At 41.7% G+C, this 23,826-nt stretch overlaps 1 protein-coding gene across 5 annotated transcripts in view; it reads left to right on the top strand.

Annotated features, from left to right (window-relative positions):
- Positions 1 to 23,826, top strand: part of LOC119952381 (pre-mRNA 3'-end-processing factor FIP1-like) — a 53,841-nt gene that overhangs the window by 15,270 nt on the left and 14,745 nt on the right. For 2 of the 5 annotated variants that reach the window (XM_038776090.1, XM_038776086.1), the window contains exons 6-12: positions 5,240 to 5,350; positions 6,537 to 6,667; positions 7,610 to 7,734; positions 10,061 to 10,178; positions 16,256 to 16,394; positions 19,295 to 19,321; positions 23,088 to 23,145. In XM_038776090.1, coding sequence (XP_038632018.1) covers positions 5,240 to 5,350; positions 6,537 to 6,667; positions 7,610 to 7,734; positions 10,061 to 10,178; positions 16,256 to 16,394; positions 19,295 to 19,321; positions 23,088 to 23,145 — 709 coding nt within the window. The remainder of the gene's footprint in view (positions 1 to 5,239; positions 5,351 to 6,536; positions 6,668 to 7,609; positions 7,735 to 10,060; positions 10,179 to 16,255; positions 16,395 to 19,294; positions 19,322 to 23,087; positions 23,146 to 23,826) is intronic. The other 3 variants (XM_038776089.1, XM_038776087.1, XM_038776088.1) reach the window with 3 other exon arrangements.

Raw genomic sequence — 23,826 nt, 5'->3', positions numbered from 1 at the left:
AAGAACACAAAATAGTTTAGTAAGATGGAGGAACTGAAGAAAATCAGTATTAGTAGGGAAATAATGTTCTGGAAATTGATGGGCTATAAGGGTGATCAATCCCAAGGCCTGATAATCTACATCCCAGAGTACTTGAGGAAATGGCCCTAGAAATAGTGGATGCATTGGTGGTCATCTTCCAAGATTCTATAGACTCTGGAACAGTTCCGATAGATTGGGTGGTAGCTACAGATTGGAGGGTGGCTAATGTAATCCCACTATTTAAACAGTGAATTATTGACCAGTCAGCGTGACGTTGGAGTGGTAGAGTCCATTATAAAAGATTTAACAGCAGAGCACTTGGAAAACAGTGTCAGGATTGAACTGAGTCAGCATGGATTCGCATAAGGGAAATCATGCTTGACAAATCTAATGGAATTCTTCGAGGATTTACTAGTAGAGGTGATGAGGGGGAGCCAGCGGGTCTGGTTTATTTGGGCTTTCGACAAGGTCCCACATAAAGTTAGTGTATAAAATCAAAGCACATGGGATTGGGGGTAGTGAACTAAGGTTGATAGAAAACTGGTTGGCAGACAGGTAGAAAGAGTAGGAATAAATGGATATTTTTCTAAGTTGCGTATAGCAGTGGAGTACCGCAGGGATCAGTGTTAGGATCCCAGCTATTCACAATGTAATTTAATGATTTGGGTGAGGGAACTGAATGTAATATCTCCAAATTTGCAGATGCCACAAAGCTGGGTGGGAGGTTGAGCTGTAAGGAGGATGCAGAGATGCTTCAGTGTGATTTGGACAAGCTGAGTGAGTGGGCAAATGCATGATGATAGATTATGAATAACGTAGGTAAATGTGAGGTTATCCACTTTGGTAACAAAAACAGGAAGGCAGGTTATTATCTGAATGGCTAAAGATTGTGAGAGGGCAATGTACAAAGAGACCTGGGTGACACTAGTCGCTGAAAGTAAGCATGCAAGACCAGCAGGCAGTGAAAAAGGCAATTGGTACATTGGCCTTCATGGTGAGAGGGTTTGAGTACAGGAACAGGAGTCTTGCTGCAGTTAAACAGGACCTTAGTGAGACCACACCCAGAATATTGTGTGAAGCTTTCATGTCCTTATCTGAGGAATGATATTTTCACTGGAGGGAGTGCAGCGAATGTTTGCCAGACTGATTCCTGGGATGGTGGGACTGATGTATGAGGAGAAATCGAGTCAGTTAGGATTATATTCGCCGACGTTTGCAAGAATGAAGGGAGGGATCTCATAGAAACGTGTTAGAGCTTAACAGGACGAGACGAGGTCAATGCAGAAAGGGGCTGGTATGTGTGGGTTAGCACTGTTGCTTCACAGTGCCAGGGACCTGGGTTCAATTCCCAACTTGGCTCACTGTCTGTGCGAAGTCTGCACATTCTCCCCGTGTCTGCATGGGTTTCTTCCGGCTGCTCCGGTTTCATAGAATTATAGAATTTACAGTGCAGAAGGGGGCCATTTGGCCCATCGAGTCTGCACCAGCCCTTGGAAACAGCATCCTCCATTCTATCCCAGTAACCCCACCTACCCTTTTGGACACTTGAGGGGCAATTTAGCGTGGCCAATCCACCTAACCTGCACATCTTTGGACTGCGGTTGGAAATCAGAGCACCCGGAGGAAACGTGCGCAGACACAGGGAGAACGTACAGACTCTGCACAGACAGTGACCCAAGCCTGGAATCGAACCTGAGACCCCGGTGCTGTGAAGCAATAGTGCTAGCTATCGTGCCGTCCAGTATATTAATGGTAAAAGGTTGGTTAACAAAATAGTTGGACCTATTATAGATAAAGAAGGGAACTTTTACGTAGATTCAGAGGCTGTGGGAAGGTTCTAAATGAATATTTTGTCTCTGTGTTTACAAAGGAAATGAATGATGCAGATATAGTAGTCCAGGAAGAACACCGTGAAATATTGGATGGGATAATCATAAAAAGAGAGGAAGCACTCAAAGGATTGGATTACCTGAAAGTTGATAAGTCGCCAGGACCAGATGGATTGTTTCCGAGGCTACTGAAGGAGGTCAGGGAGGAGATAGCAGATCCTCTGAGGATGATTTTCCAATTCTCAGTAGATACAGGGAAGGTACTGGAGGACTGAAAAATGCAAATGTTCCATTGTTTAAAAGGGGATTGAAGGAAATGCCAAAGAATTATAAGCCAGTTAGTCTTCAGTCGGTGGTGGGCAAATTAGTAGAATCAATCCTGAGAGATAGGACTAACTGTCACATAGTAAGCGATGGACTGCTCAGGGATAGTCAGCATGGATTTGTTAAAGGAAGGTCTTGCATCACAAATTTGATTGCGTTCTTTGAGGAAGTGACAAGAAGAGTTGATGAAGGTAGTGCAGTGGATGTTGTGTGCATGGATTTTAGCAAGGCATTTGACAAAGTCCCACGTGGTAGATTGGTCAAAAAAGTAAAAGTCCCTGGGATACAGGGCAATATGGCAAACTGGATAAGAAGTTGGCTTTGTAACAGGAAACAAAGAGTAATGGCCAATGGTTGCCCTTACAAATGGAAAGTTATTTCAAGTGGTGTTCCACAGGGGCCACAGTGTTGGGACCCTTAATGTTTGTGTTATATATTAACAATTTGGACATGAACGATTGGGAAATTTGGAGACGACACAAAGATTGACGAGTGGTGGACAGTGTATACATATAGCAAGAGGATAGCTATAATTTCCAAAATGAGAAAGATGGGTTGGTAGAGTGGGCGATTAAAGTGGCAGGTGAAATTTTACACTGAGAAATGTGAGGTCATGCATTTAGGGAGGTTAAACAGTTCTAGGAGCACAAAATAAATGGGAATATAATAAGATGGGTAGATGAAGTGAGAAATCTTGAAGTACCAGTACACCGGTCCATAAAGGCAGTTTCAAGTAAAAGGTTGTAAAGAAATAATATGAAATGCTCTCCTTCATTGGCAGAGGTATAGAATATAAAATTAAGGATATAATGTTGGAATTGAGGCCACAAGTAATAATAATCTTTATTATTGTCACAAGTAGGCTTATATTAACACTGCAATGAAGGGGCAGCACGGTGGCGCAGTGGTTAGCATTGCTTCCTCATGGTGCCGAGATTCCAGGTTCAATCCCAGCTTGGGGTCACTGTGTGGAGTTTGCACATTCTCCCCGTGTTTGCGTGGGTTTTGCCCCTACAACCCAAAGATGAGCAGGGTAGGTGGATTTGCCGCACTAAATTGCCCCTAAATTGGACAAAAATGAATTGGGTACTCTAAATTTATTTTTAAAAATACTGCAGTGAAATTACTGTGAAAATCCCCTAGTTGCCACACTCTGGCACCTATTCGGGTACACAGAGGGAAAATTCAGAATGTCCAATTCACTTGAGCGCATGTCTTTCTGGACTTGTGGGAGGAAACCGGAGTACCCGGAGAAACCCATGCAGACACGGGGAGAACGTGCAGACTCCGCACAATGACCAAAGTGGGAATCGAACCTGGGACCCTGGTGCTGTGAAGTAACAGTGCTAACCACTGTGCTACCGTGCCACCCAATAGCATTGTGTGCAGTTTGGTCACCACATTGCAGGAAGAAGGTAATTGCTCTGGAGAGAGTGCAGAAGAGGTTTACAAGAATGTTGACGGGATGAGAAAAATGTAGCATCGAGGAGAGATTGGATAGGATGGGGTTATTTTCCTTGGAACAAAGAAGGCTAAAGCGTGACTTAATAGTGTTGTACAAAATTATGAGGGGAAGAGTAAAAGTGGCAGAAGGTGTAGAGGGAGACACAAGGAAGAACTTTTTTTATGCAGTGGGGATCTGGCATTTGTTGCCCGAGTTGATGGTGGAGACAGAGACCCTAAATTCTTTTAAAATGTACCTGGATCTGCACCTACCTGGATCTGCACCTTTAGTGCTGTAAGGACCAGGTGCAGGAAAGTGGAATTGGAAAGGGCACCCAAGTGTCCTCTGGCTGGCATGGACAGATGGGCCAAATGGCCTCCTTCTGTGCTGTCACTTTTCTATGATTCTATGGAGAGACTAAAACTAGGAAACACCATTTGAAATTAAACGGTCTCCCATTTGAGTTGGAACTGAGATATATTTTTTTCTGAGGTTTGTGAATCTTTGGAACACTTCCCCAGAGAGCGGAGGAGGCAGGGTCAATTAATATTTCTGGACCAACAAGGCAGTCAAAGGTGATCATAGAAGTAGTTAAATAAAGTAGTTAATTATGCCTCTGTGTCCTGTTTAGTCCTTACTGTTTCTAATAAATTGAGTTAAATTGTTCTTCAGAAAATATTGGAGCGCAATCCTGTTGGTAATGGAACAGAAGCTTAATTAATGTAAATTGAATTGGTTTATGTAGGATGATTCTGAATGAGTTAAATTGGACACTACATGTAAAACCCTAAGTACAAATATAAATCCTATCACGTTTCCCTACAGATTACGCACTAGTCTCTCCTAAATCAGATAATCCTGGCTGTAATAGCAATGGGTTCACTGCAGTTGGCTTTCCTATACCCAGAGTGGGAAGCAGAGTAATCGCGTTAGTTTTTTTTGCCTCTGTCACCAAATGATCACTGTAAGAGAGTGAGTGTGTAATCGATTTCCTCACAGTTGAATAACTTGGCACAGATTGTCCTCTGAATTAATAGCTACATATGTGAGATACCGGACTAACCAATGCCCTTGGTCCTGCACAAGACTGTAGCATTTGTATAAAATGAGGAACCTAATGAAAGTTTTCATTTGAGACAAATTCATCGATAAAGACAAATCAGAAATAATATTGCAGAAGCAATTAGCATTTTATTGGCTATATATCAACAATACAATGTTTTTTAATATGGTTGTTTGACAATTTATGCTGCAATATCTGCAGTTTCTAATGGGGAAGAAAAGATTTAGGGAATGGACAGCAAGAAAGGATTTTAACAGCGCTGTTAAATTAGATTTTCTAATTTTCATCTAATCCATTTCCAGTCAAAATGTTTTATAAGTTCAGTCAAATAAAACATTCTATTAAACATATTTTGACTATGGCTTGAAAGTAAGTGGCTTTTCTCTTTCCACTCGGAATTGTTTATGCGAGTGATATTTTTCATGGCTCTGATCAGATTCCTATTAAATATGGTAGTGATTGTCATGGGTAGTTGTCTGATTATGGTGTAAAGACTTGGAAATTTGAACAATGGTAAATGCATTCATTATAAATGTGTCTTTTCTGTTCTCGATACAGCTAAGTTGCATTCCAGAGGCATTGACCTAGATGCCCCTGGAAACATAAATGGAATTCCAGTGATTGAGGCAGACTTGGACTTGTTTGAAGACAAACCTTGGAGAAAACCAGGTACGCTTTTTAAAAAAATTATTTTTTTGTTCCTGGCATGGTTTCTACTTGGTGCATGTTGCAAGTGAGGATCAATAGATCTCGCATTTATTTCTCATCCGCAGACATTCAAAAATTGTATAATCAACCAATTTCTTTTGAACATATGTTCTTGACATATATTGAACCAGAATTTGACTTTTGTGCCAATTTAATAATTATTCATGTATGAGATTTTTAAAGAGCAAACATTGTGCCCACAGTCTCCAAATGGACAATGAAAATTAAATTTAATTTAATTGAAGTATGATCACTGTCGTTACGGAAGGTCAATGAGCAGCTAATTTGTGAACAGTCATATTTCACAGAAAGATGAGAAGGAGTGCTCTGCCCCTTGAATTGTAAATTCTTTTGATCAAAAAGTGTAAATCATTTCATTATGCCTAAGAGTGCAGATGTGACCTATACAGCAACTCCTATGGAATTGCCAGCAACTTCCTAATTTCAATGAAGTTTCCAGACTGACGTCTCAACATAACAACACAATGGAGTCATGGGAGAAAGGGATCTTCAGACTTTGACTAGGATGCTGCTTGGGAATCCCTTTGAGTATTGTGGGTGTTGATAATGCTGAGTTGCTGTTCCATTTATATTATATGTGCCTCAAAAGTTAACATATAAATAGATTTTGATGCAGGCTAAGTTGTAGATTGAGAAATTAGTTAAGGCAGGCAGCCTTTATTAAGTGTGCAAATTTAATTATGTGTTTCTTTATAGACATTTGAGACCCAGGTGCTGAATGTTTAACTTCTCATTGTTATGTAATTGCCCTCAACCTTGTACAGTGTGAAATCTTTATGAAGGAACATTGGATGTTTTGTCACAGGAAGTATTTGAGACCTGAGAGCATTGCATCTTTTCGGGAATGATGAGTAAATATTTGAAGCTTAAAAGATATAGAACTATGAAGAGAGAACAGGGCAGACGGTTCAGTTTTGGGTTGCTCTGGGATAGAACCAGTACAGATAAGATGAGGCCAATACCAGCCTTCAGTGCGGTAGTTCTAATAGTTCAATTGAGTGAATAGGGTGCTGGGGGTTATCGAGAACCTAGATTTCATTTGGAGGTGGGAGGAAAAATGGTCTTTTGAACTAATTGACTTTAAAGCAATATGTGCCTTTATTTTTCCATTTATTTTCTTTCTTAGGTGCTGATCTTTCTGACTATTTTAACTACGGCTTCAATGAAGAGACCTGGAAAGCTTATTGTGAGAAACAACGAAGACTTCAGTTAGGACTTGATCCTATACTTGCATCTGGTTCAGAGAACAAAGTATTGGTACAAAATACTTAACCATTTAGTAATTGAATAGGCTGAAAATTGGTTTGTAGCTTTACTTTGATTTGCAGTTGCTTCTGTTTTGAGAGGACTGCGGAAATAAAACAAGTTCAGAATGCTGCCTGAAGATGCTTGGACCTTCTGTTACATTGAAAGCTAATGGGTCCATCTTCCATTCTAGCCTGTACAGATTTAGCTAATTGCAGTTATTTTCTTTGGAAATGCAAGGACGTTCAAACAGTGTCCTCACCAAAATGTCTCATTACAGAAGCTGTGTATGATATAATACATGTCAGTAATAAATTCCCAGTTAATGTTCTCCCCTCAAAGGGGAAAGCAGCCTATGCTCGTCTGGGACTATAGCAACTTTTACTTTGCATATATGTAGCGCACTCTACAGTCAGGTTCCATCTGATTTCTATGTCCACGGCTGTGTGTGATAATAAAGAAATAACTTCATTTTATATAACAACTTTCATATCATCGGGAAGTTTGGGGCACTTCATAATCAATTAATTATATTTGAGGTATAGGTGCAGTTGTTCAAGCAAACATGCTAACCAATTTGTGTGAAGCAAAGCCCAACACGAAGCAATGAGATAAATGACAAATTTTTTGATGAACGATTTTACTGGAGTTCGCTAAGAAAGAAATGTTGGCTAGGACAATCCTTAATCCATATTGAATAGCACCATGGAATTTTTTGATGCACCTGAACAGGTAGATAGGGTCCCTTTTTAACAGCACCTGTGAAATGAAATCATTTGTCACTAACTGCAGTCGAAGATCTTCCCAAATTATGTGCCAGTCCTGGTAGCTGTTACGTAGTCTGAAAAATGTTTAATGTTAATCTTATTTTTCAAAGTGACATGTAAGGTTGTGTGTTTTTTGTTAAGTAGGCCATGTGTGTAACTATTGTTTCCAACATTCTCCTTTACCTAGGTTCAGCAAGGGAGGTTATGCAACATGGAGAAGGACTTAGAAAACAACTTGCTACAAATGGAATTGAAAGCTGATTTTGCATCTCCACCTGGCGGAAGAATGAAAGCAGGCCCACCACCTAATAGGTAAGAGGCATAGCTACTGAGTATCAGTGAGTATTTTATGTTAAATAAACTATAATACAAAGTGCAGTAGTTATGGGAGGAGCTCAATCCAGAACTACTTTTCTTCTAATGCACTTAAGCCATTCTCAGTGTTTTTTTAAAAAGTAGTCAGGAGCTGTTTGCTTTGAATTCGGAACCCATTGAAGAATAAAAGAAAAATTGTTATTTTAATAAGGTTAACATTCAGAATATTGAAGCTGGAGTCCTACTATAATTTTAAAAATCCCTTTTTAGCCCTGTAGTGGAAGAGGGGCATGTGAATGAAGACAGCCTTTAATGTAATATTTTGATGCTTTTCCGATGTAACAGGATTATACAACTGAACCATACAGGAACATCCTAGGTTTAATCAGTGGGCTGCATTAAGTTGGTTGATCTTGGACCAGATAGCAGTAGGGGGACACTAAATCAGTAAACCAGGGGCCAACTTATGAAAGGTAGTTCAGTAATCACTGCTCTTTTCACCACTTGAAGTCTTGAAGTTCTTTTCTATAGATTTACCAAGCCTATGAATGTCTCTTGGCCTTTGCCCTATCAGAAAAACACTGAAAGTTTTCTTTTAACAACAATTTTTATAGGGTAGCATAGTGGTTAGCACAATTGCTTCACAGCTCCAGGGTCCCAAGTTCGATTCCCAGCTTGGGTCATTGTCTGTGCGGAGTCTGCATGTTCTCCCCGAGTGTGCGTGGGTTTCCTCCCACAGTCCAAAGATGTGCAGGTTAGGTGCACTGGCTACGCTAAATTGCCCTTGGTGTCCAAAATTGCCCTTAGTGTCGGGTGGGGTTACTAGGTTGTGGGGGTGGGGTGGTGGTGTGGGCTTGCGTGGGATGCTCTTTCCAAGAGTCGGTGCTGACTCGATGGGCCGAGTGGCCTCCTTCTGCACTGTAAATTCTATGATCTTATCAACTTGCCTGTCTGCTGGTAACACACTTGCTTCTGAGTCAAAAGATTCTGTGTTTCCGGCCTACCAGAAGACACCAGTGCAGGACAAAGGGAGTGCTGCACTGTTGAAGATGGCATCCTTCAGATGAGATGTTAAACTGAGGCTCGGCCTGCCTTCTCATGGGGATGTAAAAGATCCCATGGCACTATTCCAAAGAAGAACTGGGAGTTATTGCTGGTTCCCTGGTTTAGCACAGTGGGCTAAACAGCTGGCTTGGAATGCAGAACAAGGCCAGCAACGCAGGTTCAATTCCAGTACCGGCCTCCCCGAACAGGCGACTAGGGGCTTTTCACAGTAACTTCATTGAAGCCTACTTGTGACAATAAGCAATTATTATTAATATTTTTCTGGATTTAATTTTGCAGGAACAAATTATCTGGTCATTATTGCATTGCTGTTTGTAGGAACTTGCTGTGCAGAAAATGGCTGCCACATTTCCTGCGTCACAACACTGAGTACACTTCAGAAGTCCTTCTTGACTGTAAAGTGCTTTTGAGATGTCAGGTGTTGCGATAAATGGGCTTTATTATTGCCTTTTAATGTGCCAAAACCTTCCAATGTATTTCACAGGAATGTTATCTCACAAAACGTGTTTCATGATCACATGAGATATTTGGGCAGGGGGTAAGAAATGGATTTAAAAGAATGTCTGAAAGAAGAAAAAGAGGTTTAAGAAGAAAATTCCAGAACTTGAAACTTTAACGTCTATGTTTAAGTGTAATGAATATAAACTTACCTAAGCTGTTACGTGGAGTCAGTCTTGAAGGACTGGAGGTGCACAGCATGATTTAGATGCAAGTGTTCTTGATCATCTTGGCAATGTTGCCGTTCAAGTGCTTTCAAACATAATCTAATCGCATCAGTACTGAAGATTCTTTGCAATTAAATAATTTTAGTTCTGAATGTTGAAAGCACAGTCCAATAATATAGAAAACTAAATATCTGTTTTGCCTCCAATATTGTCTCAATAGCTTTTTAAAAAAAAAACTCTTTCTCTGCCCCAACACCCTCACCCACCTGCCACACTTTTGCTAAGTGCTGCTGCAGGATTGTAAAAGGTTAAGCACTCTGAATTCTCCCTCCGTGTACCCGAACAGGCGCTGGAATGGGGCGAGACTAGGGGCTTTTCACAGTAGCGTCATTGCAGTGTTAAATGTAAGCCTACTTGTGACAATAAAGATGAGTATAAAATTATATCTTTGCTAATATAGCACTGTTGGAATACCTTGGCTCACCAGTATCTCATTTTAAATAATATAATTTTTAAATGGGAATAATTCTAGCAGTTCTTGATGTATTTGAGACCCAACTTTTTGGAACTATCAGATTTAATGTAATATTAAGTTTTCCCTCCAGAAAACTTGCTGGCACAATTGATGTTATTGGTGGATACACTGGTTCTATCAGGAGGGTAGAAGGAAGGCGGCGAGACAAGCATGGAGGCGATGAGAGTGCGATTCAGGTAAAAAAAAAAAAGATTTTTGTGTGTCACCATAAATTGAATCTTGTTTCTGGTTAAAAGTGAGTAATCCTGTCAGAGATTCCATAAGAGATGACGGGTACAGTACATTCTGCTTCATTGTAGTGTACTACTGAGTTGAAGGTGGTGGAAAATGGAAATCTGAGATGGTTACAAGAGGCAGTTGATAGAATCCCTACAGTGCAGAAGGAGGCCATTTGTCCCATCAAGTCTGCACTGACCGCGAGCAGGTGGTGAAGATCAAGGAGAAATGGGAGGAGAGATCAATTGGGGAGTATGGAGTGAGGCACTGCGTAGGGTAAACAGGACCTCCTCCTGTGCAAGGATGAGTCTGATGCAGTTTAAGGTGGTGCATGGGTGCATATGACTCGGGTGAGAATGAGTGGGTTCTTTCGGGGAGTAGCAGATGAGGGTGAGAGGTGTGGGTGGGGGCCAACGAAACACTTGCACATGTTTTGGGGTTGCGAAAAATTGGGAAGATTCTGGGCGGGAGTGTTCGTAGTCTTAGCCAGGATAGTGGAGGAGGAGGTGGACCCAAACCCTTTGGTGGCGATACTTGGGGTTTCAGAGAAGCCGGAGCTCATGGAGAGGAGGAAGGCCGATGTCTTGGCTTTCGCCTCTCTGATTGCATGGCGGAGAATTCTGCTGGAGTGGCGGTTGGCATCGCCATCGGGGGTATCGGCTTTTGATGGCCTGGTCTGTTGAACACATTTAAAAAAATTTTTTTGCTGATCCAAATTAATGAGTTTACCAAATTTCCTAGCTGATCATGTGATTTTCCAGAATGTGGCTCTTTAGTTCTCAAGACAGTTTCAAGTCGTGATCCTTGATATTTAATATGGAGACACTTCAACCTGCATGAGCTATTGGATAATTAATTAAAGGAAACCTTTCACCTCTATGTCAACAGCACTGAAATCCATTAGAATTCACCCATCATGGGTGGGATTCTCTAATCCCACGGCAGAGTGTCCGCGCCGTCGTGTTTTACGCCGGCATGAACGGGCCACTGCCAGGACTAATTCTGGCCCCTACAGGGAGCCAGCAAGACGCTGGAGCGGTTTGCGCCACTCCAGCTGCCGATCCCGGCGCGAACTGTGCGCTGTGGGATCGGCGAATGCACAGTGGTGCCAGCACGCGCAATGGCCTCCATCAGCGCATCAGCGCGCCGGCCCCGACGCAACATGGCGCAGGGCTACAGGGGCCGGCGCGTAACACAGGCGACCCCCAGTTAGAGAGGCTGGCCTGCCAATCGGTGGGCCCCGATCGCGGGCCAGGCCGCATCGGAGGGCCCCCCCGCAACAGGCCGCCACCCGACCCTTCAATGCCGAGATCCTATCGGCTCAGAGCAGGTTAGAAAGGCGCCGGCGGGACTTTTTTTTCACGGCTGCTTGGCCCATCCGGCCGGAGAATTGCAGGAGGGGGAGGGGGGGGGGGGGGGGGTGCCGTGTAGAGTGGCCTGCGTGGTCCGGTCGTGGGGATTCTCTGGCCCGGCCCAGGGCTGGGAGAATCCCGCCCCATAATTCTGAATAAAAACTAGGCCGAGTCCTAGACTTCTTTCAGGTAGTGCAAGTAGATGCTGATGGTCCCATAACTTAGTATACCTGGATTTCAAAAAAGACATTTGACAAAGTTCCATACAAAGGGTTAATGATTGAACTCCAAACTGAGATGTTTTAAAACCTGGTGAGAGTACTTCATGGAATGATTGCAAGATGTGGGAAAATACTCGGCATGGTGCCCCAAGGCTCAGTGTTTATTTATAAATGCTCATGCTTTATGTGACTGCCCTGGTTTCAGAAATGTGGTGCTAGTGGTCAGAATTTCAGTTGATGTCAAGGTGGTAGGGCAGCCTGAAATCGCAGAATGAGCTGGTCAAAATATATGTGAACAGAAGAATAGCCAACAACAAGCCCAGTGCAAAGTAATGCACCTAAGAAAGGAAAAAAAAAAGGTTGATGCGTTGTTATATTCTCTATATGCCGCAAAGGGAAAGTGTATGGAGGTGCCACACACCTGGACTCTTGCAAACACAGTGCAAAGTTTATTAGGAGACGATGCTCCTACAATCCAAGATGGAGAACTGAAAGTCCGCGTAAGCACCTTGCTGTGCTCACTAGAGATCATGTGACATTCCACCAACAGGAATGTATTCTTTAATACATAACGTGCGGGTACTCTGTAAATTAGTGCTGTAATAGCGCCGGAAAAGCTGAAAAATAGAGTTGATGCTAAACATAAATACCAAATTGCAAGAATATTAACTGCTATACAAAAAATTTAAATCGGTCAGAGGAAATAATAATCCATCATATGGTGGCCACAACACCAGTATCCTGGTATGATCGCATGTTAAATACTACATCCTGTGTGGATTGCCAAGACGTAAGGGAGACATTTTATATGCTGGAAACAGTACTAAGAGTCATGAGGCTGGTCTTTACTGTTAAAGGTCTGCCAGATGAGAAATGACAGTCCAGAAATAAGGCATCTGAGAAATGATTTTACAGAAGTATACCAGACGTGTATGGGAATGGAAAAGGTAAATCTAGAATATTACTAAAATCGGAGGCGGCATTGCTTGTTCCAAAGCAAACAGTAAATTTAAGACTGATATTAGGAAACCTCACACAGAATGATCAGAAAATAACATTTCTGATGGACAAATGGAGACAGAAATCTTAGGTTAATTTAAGAGACTCATTTAAGAAATGGGTATTGCAATAAGATGGGTGGCATGGTGGGACAGTGGTTAGCACTGCTGCTTATGGCGCTGAGAACCCGGGTTCGATCCTGGCCCCGGGTCGTTGTCCGTATGGAGTTTGCACATTCTCCCCGCTTACATAGAACATAGAACAGCACAGAACAGGCCCTTCGGCCCTCGATGTTGTGCCGAGCAATGATCACCCCACTCAAACCCACGTATCCACCCTATACCCGTAACCCAACAACCCCCCCCCCCCCTTAACCTTACTTTTAAGGACACTATGGGCAATTTAGCATGGCCAATCCACCTAACCCGCACATCTTTGGACTGTGGGAGGAAACCGGAGCACCCGGAGGAAACCCACGCACACACTGGGAGGACGTGCAGACTCCGCACAGACGCTTCTGCGTGGGTTTCACCCGCACAACCCAAAGATGTGCAGGGTAGGTGGATTAGCCACGCTAAATTGCCCCTTAATTGGAAAAAATGAATTGGGTACTCTAAATTTATTTCTAAAAAGGTATTGCAATAAGATATTCTGATCTAACTGAATAGGTGAATTAAGTTGGATCAAATGACATTCCTTGTCTGAACCTATCTTGTGACGTGGGATACTGTTCTCTGTGGCTGATTAGTACATTGGGTAACACCAGCACAGCCATAGAGACAGCTGGAATGTCACTGGAATGACAAATCAATGAAAGAAGCCGGATTTGTATGTCAAGGAAGAGAACTTTACCAATACTTCAATTTAAAAATACATTCAAACAATTATTTATTTTTATAAAATTAAATATTGTGAACAAAAAGTACTTTCATATAGAATTTCCTCCCCTTTATTTACTACATTCCCATGATCGCTCATGCCTAACTATACAAACCAAGGTGTTCCGTTTGGTCCCATATGTCAATGATTTCTGCAGACAACTGAATTGCAAGGAGGGAAGTTCCTGCTTTAGCTAGAGAGAAAATGTTTGTGCCTCGTGATATCAGCAGGGTCATAGAACCTGCCGGCACTTGGAAAATAGCCACTTGCGCAAGAGATTCAAAGGGCTGCTGATCCATATGGAATTTTTAGTTAGCTCTCACAATAAATGAGCAGATTATGATGGGATTTTTTTCTTGAATCCTATTTTCTGATATTATTAATTTGTCTCATTTGTTTGTATTTTTTCTTTTGTTGGGTTAAGATATTCTGGAACAACTGAGTCGGTGTGCTGTCTTCAAAATGCAGAGCTAGGCCATGTTGCTATACAGGGGGATCAGAGTAGGGTGAGGGAATGGTCAAACAAATGATGAATGCAATCTCATGCAGACATACACAGTGAGGAACCTGGGGAAGGGAACGGGACAGTGGGAATGCAGGTTTAAATGAGCCCACATGAACAGCTTCTGAATGTTGGAATCTGGGATAACAGAATCAATTAACTTTTTAACTCCATCACAATTGTTCTGAAATTATTAGAAGTGCCCAAGGTGACAGTTATATTTTGTTCAGTATAGGCAATAATTGACACATGCTAATGTCAGAGCAGTAGTACCAAAGTGAAACAGCATTACCATTTTTCCCTGGGTAAAAGCGCAATCTCCACATAACTACTCCTTGGTTGTGTCCCAGGTATAATTGCTTCAGGCTGTCTCTGCTTGAGAAATCCCCTCTTGGACTTTCTCTGCATAACAAAGCCGGTGGAGACCAATTTGACCCTAATCATTACCTCCCTATTATTTGAACAGTCCAATTACAAAAGATGTTCTGTATCTATTTTCCTGCTAAAGCTATTTCAAACTCTCAAGGGCTTCCATGCTGATTTTCAGGACTTCCCTTGCTCAGATTCCAGCAGCTCATAAACATTTAAATGACCAAAGCAAGGATAATATGGTGGCCTTGACGTCTAGTTATTTTTGCTTGTCTCAGACTACATCTAGGCCTTTGAGTTTCTCATCTTTTTTAGTTCGGATGCAGCAACGTGCCTATTTGCACACACTGCTAGATGTTTGCTGAAGTCAGTGGTTAATTTTGTTGCTTCACAGCGCCAGGATCCCAGGTTTGATTCCTGGCTTGGGTTACTGTCTGTGCGGAGTCTGCACGTTCTCCCTGTGCCTGCATGGGTTTCCTGCGGGTGCTCTGGTTTCCTCCCACAAGTCCCAAAAGAAGTGCCGTTAGGTAATTTTGACATGCTGAATTCTCCCTCCATGTACCCGAACATGCGCCAGAATATGGCGACTAGGGGCTTTTCACAGTAACTTCGTTGCAGTGTTAATGTAAGCCGACTTGTGACAATAAAGATTATTATTATTACCTTTTTGGTTCCTTTAAAAACGTTTAATATTAAAAACATTTGGTCGTACATGGTTTATTGTTTGTTGTTTTAGGGGGTATTTTGTGCGTCGACCCGCACGGTTGTTTTAGAAATATCAATATGTTAAATTGTGAAAATTACAAATGCTTCAATAAAATATTTTCTAAAAGAAAAACATTTGGTCATCGAAGGCCGAAACACAATTCTCCATGTTATATCTCGGCTTGAAACATATCAAAGCAATGTGTAACAGAACTATTAATTTTTAAAAAAATGTAAAGTGCCCAATTCTATCTCTTTACAAATTAAGGGGCAATTTAGTGTGGTCGATCCACCTATGCACATCTTTGGGTTGTGGGGATGAGACCCACATAGACATGGGGAGAATGTGCAAACTCCACACAGATAGTGACCCGGGGCCAGGATCGAACCGGAGTCTTTGGTGCCGTTCAGCAGCAGTGCTAACCACTGTGGCATCATGCCACCTTAACAGAACTATTGATAAATAGTGACACCTTTTGTGTGTGTCTGTGTACGTGTGTGTCTGTGTGTGTGTGACTGTAGATCCCAGGGGCTAATGTTAAATTTGCGTGGAATACTGGTTTGGTACAGGTCATTGCAATTCATTAGAGGCATTTTTAAGTCGAAGATAAAGTTCAAGCTGATTAAATACCTGAGCTACAAAGAAGCAGTCAGGGGGGAAAACAGCATCCAGACCCTGCAGTAATTTATGTGAATTTAAAGGGTGTAAATGAACCACCACTCAAAATGTCTGACATAACAAAAAACTCCAATTCAAACTAGAGACATTTATAGATTTTGTATCTTTCCACTACACTAGGTGGGTAAATAGGTGGAACAGAGAGATTGTGGCGATGTCGGCAAATTCAAAAGGGAGGAATGTAAAACTACTGTATATATTTGGGACCAACTCAAATGCCTTTTCCTGTTTGTATCTTCCTAACTCCCTCTTTTTAGAAAGCACAGTTCTGAAACAGGAATGTTATTGACTGAATTATAAAAATACTTTTTTTTTGGTTGCGGGGTGTTAGGTTCTCGGAGACCATGGCAACAAAAGACCGCCATTTCCAGCCCCAACAGGTCCTCCTCCTCCAATACCTGGACCACCACCTCATTTCTTACACCCGCCCCCTCCTGTCAGTAGTGGGCCACCGCCCATACACCCTCCAGGTAAGAACCTTTGATTATGTTTGTTTCCTTCAGATTGTAGTGTATTTTAATTATATTTTATGGTTGTAGTAACAGTTAAAGAAAGTTTCACCAGCAGGAGCAGAGTACCGAGAGAGTGACAGAGGATACTGGAATTTCTGGTGTCAATGAAACTGCATTTCATGACTGCAGTGTGAGATGTTTTTGAAAGTGTTACCACCAGATAATTGCTCAGGCGAAACTAACCTATTTGTTGTTATTTATTTTAATTATGGGGGTAAAATTAATTAGCGGGCGCATATTATGGGGCAAACGTTAAATAGCGGACGCATTTAATCAGAGTACAAAACATTTTCTGACTCATGAATTTGACCTATCAGATAAAAAGGATTAGGGGGAATTTATTCAAACATTTAAAATTAAACCGCCCTCACATTTATCCCCTCTTTCATTAGCGTTGTAATTTCCAGGCAAAAAAAAAAAATCAATTTTAATTATCTTTATATTTTTCATTTATAGAACATCTGTAAATTTGGTTTATTATGCTTATTTTAAATGGTCGGTTGGGGGAGGCGGGGGGGTGGCTTGGTGTCTTTATTTGCAGATCCATCCTGGGGCCAGCTTTATTTACACTCTTGATTCAAGTACAGTGCATGAGTGATTAAGGTGAAAATAGCTTCCATCACTGGGTGCAGTTAAGTGCGCTCTCTGGTGTTATCCTATATTTTTTTTACATAGAACATACAGTGCAGAAGGAGGCCATTTGGCCCATCGAGTCTGCACTGACCCACTTAAGCCCTCACTTCCACCCTATCCCAATAACCCCTCCTAACCTTTTTGGTCACTAAGGGCAATTTATCATAGCCAATCCACTAACCTGCATGTCTTTGGACCATGGGAGGAAACCGGAGCACCCGGAGGAAACCACGCAGTCACAGGGAGAATGTGCAGCCAGCGGGGAATTGAACCTGGGACCCTGGCGCTGTGAAGCCACAGTGCTATCCACTTGTGCTACTGTGCTGCCCTGGCCTCTGCTGAATTCTAGTGGTTTGTTAATTTAATATTGGCATCCCTCTATTAGGAATACTTGTTGGAATGTGCATGTGTGTCAACATCTCCAGTCACCTGAAGAAGGAGCTGCGCTCCGAAAGCTCGTGTTTGAAAAAAAACCTGTTGGACTTTAACCTGGTGTTGTAAGACTTCTTACTGAACATCAAGTGAGAAGGTGACCAGGATTGGGTGTCATGCCTTTTGTCTGGCATAATCTGCCGTCACTGACCTAAGTGTGGTTTCTTGTGCGTTTTAGTAGAATGCTCCTGGCATGAGTTTCTGCCATCGGAGGAAGGCTTAGTTTGGAATTCACTTCCCCCTAAATAGTCCATTCCATCACGTTGAGTTCAATAAATTAAACCTTTAATCTCAACAAAAAAAACACAATCATAGATATGTTTTGGTTTTGAGCGAGGGAAGCAATAAACACTAAACCTGTTCCTCACCGCTTCCTTCATCCAATGGGGCAAGAATGCCAACCTTTTACCTATTGGACTTTCATCTATGACTTTTTTAAAATAACTTTAAAGTGACCAGTCTTTTCCAATTGGGGGAAGTTTAGTATGGCTAATCCCCCTACCCTGCACACCTTTGGGTTGTGGGGGTAAGACCCATGCAGATACCGGGAGAATGTCCAAACTCCAATGGACAATATGGGTTGAATGTCCAAACTCCACACGGACAGTGACCCGGGGCCAGGATCAAACCCGGGTCCTCGGTGCAGTGAGGTAGCAGTGCTAATCACTGCGCGACTGTGCCACCCAGAGTCATCTATTTCTTTTAACTTGAGGGTACCAATTGTTATTTTTCAAATTAAGGGGCAATTTAGCATGGCCAATGCACGTAACCTGCACATCTTTGGGTTGTGGGGGTGAAACCCACGCAGACATGAGGCGAATGTACAAATTCCACACAGAGAGTGACCCAGGGCCGGGATTCGAACCCGGGTCCTTGGCTTCGTAGTCCCAGTGCTAACCACTGTGCCGTGTGCCGCCCCCAACTTTCATCTATAACTACTCTCTTAACAACAGCAAAATTAGGCCAGCCACCCAACCTGTTTCTTTTCATTGCTTCAGTTGCTCTGGAAAACAAATAGTTAAGATTGTGAGACTATGGTAACAAACAGTAAACGTTTTTAATTTAAGTTTCCTTTTTTTATTTAGTTGGGCTCAGAGCCAGCACAGGCCAATGGAAACCTCTACTTAATAAGGGACCTAACTGAAGTGAAGAGGACATTCTCTACATTCATTTTTTGTTTTATTTATTCGTTCACTGAATGTAGACGTCGCTGGCCAGGCCAGCATTTGTTATCCATTCCTAATTGCCCTTTTAGAAGGTAGTGGTGAGCTGCTGTTTTGAACTATGTGGTCCATGTGGTGTAGGTACACCCACCGTGTTGTGACGGAGGGAGTTCATGGATTTTTGACCCAGTGAGTGGTGGGTGCGTGGAATGCACTGCCAGCAGAGGTGGTGGAGTCAGAGTCATTAGGGACATTTAAGCAACTCTTAGGCACATGGACAGCAGTAAATTGAAGGGTTGTAGGCTAGGTTGATCTTGGATTAGGATAAGTGGTCTGCACAACATTATTTTAATTTACACCACCCTACTCTACAAAATAATCAGTAGTTCAATCGATTAACGAACAATAATCCAATGTTTTATCAGCGCGACCGCATTGTTGATACCTGTTTGCTGTAACTTAGCAACCCTATCATTAGTTTAATTCTTTTATCTGCCTTGGGACGGTTCAGAAGGAACCACTTTTCCAGGTATTTGGAGATCATTTTTATCAATTAAACTTTACGTTATCAACTCACGCTTTTTATAAATTTGGTTTGTTTTAAGCTAGTGAAACTTGTTGTGTTCACAGGAATGCCGCCACCTGGGCCTCTTCCAGGTAATTAAACTTTCAATTTACATTTACATGAATATTAGAAATGCACTTGTCACTTTGAAGAATCTACAGTTGGAATCAGAGAATTTTAATGGAACAATTTTATGCCAGTTATGCTTCACATTTAGCATGCAATCCTTTTGCTCAGAAATCTAGTGGGCAGTCATAATGTTCATGATTTCATAAATATTAGTCACAAGACAAAGTTAAAGGCTGTATCTGTAAGCAGAATTCTGAACAAAATAGATTAATTATTGGCACGGATAGAAATAAATATATGTGGCCTGATGGCCAATACAGAGATGTTGTTGCAGGGTGACCAAGGCTGGCACCTAAATATTGAAGGGTATTTGATATTTCAAAAAGATAGGAAATTAGGAAAAGGTGGTGGGGTAGATCTGTTAATTAAGGCTGACATTAGTACAGTAGTGAGAGATGACCTTGTGTCAAAAGAGCAAGATTTAGAATCCGTTTGGTAGAGATAAGAAATAGTAAAGCTAAGAAGTTACTTGTGGGACTATTTTATAGGCCCCCTAACAATATTTACTCAGTGGGAAAGGATATACAGGAAGAAACAAATGGGCCATGTAAGAAAGGTACCACAATAATCATGGGTGATTTTAATCTACAAGTAGATTGGACAAATCAGATTGGCACAGGTAGCCTAGAACATGGGCTCATAGAGTGTATTCGGGACAATTTCCCAGAGCAGTACATTCAAGAGTCAACCAAGGAGTAGGCTATTCTGGACCTCAATAAACTCCAGGCGATAGTGATCATAACATGGTAGAATTTCATGTTCAGTTTGAAGGTGAAAAGTGAGAGTATAATACTAGTGTTTTAAACCTCAATAAAGGTTATAAGGGTATGAAAGCCGGTCTAGCGAAAGAGAATTGGGAAACTATGTTAAAAGATAGAACAATAGACCTGCAGTGGCAGTCTAAGGAGATTTATCCCAGTGAGAAAAAAAGGACTTTTTGATAAAGACGCATCACCCATGGTTGAATATGGATATTATCAAATGGAAAGAAACGCTGTACAATTCTGCAAAGGTTAGTGGAAGGCCAGGCAATTGGTCAAATTATAAGAACCAGCAATGAATGACTTAGAAGACCAAAGAAGAATGTGAGAGAAAGCTAGCTAGTAATATAAAAGCAGATAGTAAGAGTTTGTACAAGTATTTGAGTAGGAAAAAAGTAACTAAAGCCTGGTTGGTCCTCTTGTGGGTGAATCTGGGAAATTGACATGGAAAACAAAAGAAATTTCAGAGGAACAGGCATTTTTGTGTCCATCTTCACTGTAGAACATTTCTGAAAGATCTTGAAAATCGAGAGATGAACAGGAGGGAAGAACTTTAAACACCAACACTCGGGGGGGGGGGGGGGGTGCTGGGAACTAGTAGACCAACCAGGGGCTGGTGTAGCTCACTCTGCTAAATCGCTGGCTTTTAAAAGCAGACCAAGCAGGCCAGCAGCACGGTTTGATTCCCGTACCAGCCTCCCCGGACAGGTGCCGGAATGTGGCGACTAGGGGCTTTTCACAGTAACTTCATTGAAGCCTACTCGTGGCAATAAGCGATTTTCATTTTTCATAAAGGCTGACAAATCCCTGAGACTGGCTGGCCTGCATCCAAGGGTCTTAAATGAAATGGCTGCAAGGGTAGTGGATGCATTTTCTATAATCTCCTAAATTCCTTGGATTCCAGATGGATCCCAGTGGATTAGAAGATAGCAAATGTAATACATTTATTTAAGAAAGGAGAGGCAGAAGGCAGGAAGTTATAGGTCAGTTAGCCTAACATCTGTCACAGGGAAATTGCTTGAATCCAAGTACTTGGGGAGGTCACAGCAGGATACTTAGGAAATCATAATTTGGTCAGGTAGAGTCAACATGGATTTGTAAAGGGAAATGGTGCTTACCTAACTTATTTGAGGTTTTGTTGTGAAGAAGTAACAAACAACGTGGATAAAGGGGAACATGTAGATGTGGTATATTTGGATTTCCAGAAGAAATTTTATACGGTGCCACATCAAAGATCACTACACAAAATCAGATTACTTGGTGTAGTGGGTAACATATGGCATGGATAACAGATTGGTTGGCTAACAGGAAGCAGACAATAGGGAATAATGGGTCTTTTCGTGTAGGCAAGCTGTGACAAGTGGAAGGCCACAAGGATCAGTACTAGGGCTTCACTTCTTTATAGTCTACAACAATGATTTGGATGAAGTGTATGGTAGCTCAATGACACCAAAATGTATGCAAAATAAATTGTCAAAAGCAGATGGAGAGTTTGCAAAGGAAATAGACATGGTAACTGAGTGGGCAAAAATATGAACTTGCCCACTTTGGCAGTTAGACTGGTACCAAAAGCTAGTAAGCAACCAGTGTTTAAACCAGTAAAGCCAGTTTTTAAGAATGTAAGTGGGATGTTTGCATTTATTACAAAGGGAATGGAATGTAAAAGTCGGGACGTTTTACTGCAGCTGTACAGGGTCTTGGTGAGACCACACCTGGAATCGAGTCTACAGTTTTGATCTCCTTATTCGAGAATCTATATAATTGCGTTAGAAACAGTTCAGAGAAGGTTCACTCATTTCTGAGATGAGGGGATTATTTTATGAAGACAGATTGGGCCTATATCCATTGGAGTTTAGAAGAATGAGAGATGATTTTAATGAAAGATAAGATCCTGAGAGGATTTGATTGGGTAGGTGCTATTATGATGTTTCCACTTGAGACTTGAACTGCAGGGTCCACCTTTCAAGATGGAGATGGGAAAATTATTTTTCTCAAAGGGCTGTCAGTAAATGGAATTCTCTTGCCCAGAAAACGGTGGAGACCGGGGTCATTGAATTTATTTAAGGCGGAGTTGGACAGCTTTTTGATGGACAAAGGAATCAAGAGTTATGAAAAAGTGGCAAAGTGGAGTTGAGACACAACCAGACCAGTCATGATCCTATTGAATAGCAGAACAGCCTTGAAGGACCAAAGACCTACTCTAGCTCCTCAGTCCTATGTTCATGTGACAAGACAGTGATCTCGCAATTAGCACTAGCTCTCTCTCTCTCAAAAATGCAAGCACTCCTTGGGCCATCTTTAAATTTTGACAGAAACGAGTGCCTTGCTAATTGTCAAAATGTCACCAGCTAATCAAAACTGTGTGCACATTTAAGCCCACATGTGCAAAGATCTACTTCCTATCTAGTGCAGGAAAGTATGGATGTGTTTGCCACTGGTGGCACTCTGCTCTGGAGAAATCATCATCTATTATAATACCAATGGGACATGTGAGCCATTTCCATGATGTTTGAATCTCGTGTAAAAACAATTTAGATCTGATATCAGTCCTAAAGTAACAATGAACTCCTGACAAGTTCAGGAACTGTGTTCAGATTTTCCTTCGTAAATATGATGTGCCACTTTGACACTCCAGTTAATGCCCTAGCTAAGGTCTGTTTAAGAAGCACCCATCGGGGATGATATTTTAATATTTCAGTCTGTCTTGCTCTGCCAGTGTCAGGATAAGCATTGGGACAAGGTTGAGGACGCATCCATCCAATTGTTTCTGTTTGTGATGCATTAGGATCGATTATAATATATTGAATGTTGCTCATCTGAGAGGTAACAATGCAATGAGCAAACCAGTGACCAATACAGCCCAAGATAATTTGTTATTTTAATGATTTGCTCAACAGCAGTTTCCTGAAAAAATAATATTTCTGAATTTATTCAGATGTGTAAAATGACATGAGCTCTCCTTTTGCAGCATTATTTCCACCGCCAGTTGTGCCCCCTCCAACGTTACTGTTGCCAACCATGGAAGGGTAAGAAAATGTGTTGCCAGCATGACTGCCTGACAACTGTCTTAAGAGTGCAGAGAAAACCATTGTTACAAAGAAAGAAAATTGCATTTATATAGTAACTTTCATGACTGTGGGATATCCAATAGGACTTCACAACCAATGAAATAAAGCCTTTTGAAGTGTGGTCACCGATGTAATGTAGAAAATTTGGATTTTTGAAAAGCCTTTGAATAAGATACTGCATTGTAGTCACATATTTTAAGGCCAGAGCATGTGGAGTTTGGGGGCAGGTAACAGAATGGATAGTAAGCTGGTTTGGGCAATGGTCTTCCACAATACTGGTGCTGGACAACTTCACAATTTACATAAGCCATTTGGACTCCGTAATTAGAGGTACAATTTAAAAATTTGCAGGCAACACCAAATTGCGAGGTTTAGTTAAAAATGAGGAATTTGCACAATATAAGACATCAATAAACTTAGGGCAGCATGATGGTGCCGTGGTTGGCACTGCTACTTCATGGCGCTAATGTCCCTGGTTTGATCCCGACCCTGGGTCACTGTCCGTCTGGAGTTTGCACATTCGCCCCGTGTTTGTGTGGGTTTCACCCTCAACCCAAAGATGTGCAGGGTAGGTGGATTGGCCACACTAAATTCCCCCTTAATTGGTAAACTGAATTGGGTACTCTAAATTTGAAAAAT

Source organism: Scyliorhinus canicula, chromosome 17 (assembly GCF_902713615.1).
Source record: "Scyliorhinus canicula chromosome 17, sScyCan1.1, whole genome shotgun sequence".
NCBI classification, from domain to species: domain Eukaryota; kingdom Metazoa; phylum Chordata; class Chondrichthyes; order Carcharhiniformes; family Scyliorhinidae; genus Scyliorhinus; species Scyliorhinus canicula.
The sequence above is the reverse complement of the archived record's forward strand: the minus strand, read 5'-3'. Positions and strand labels throughout refer to the sequence as shown.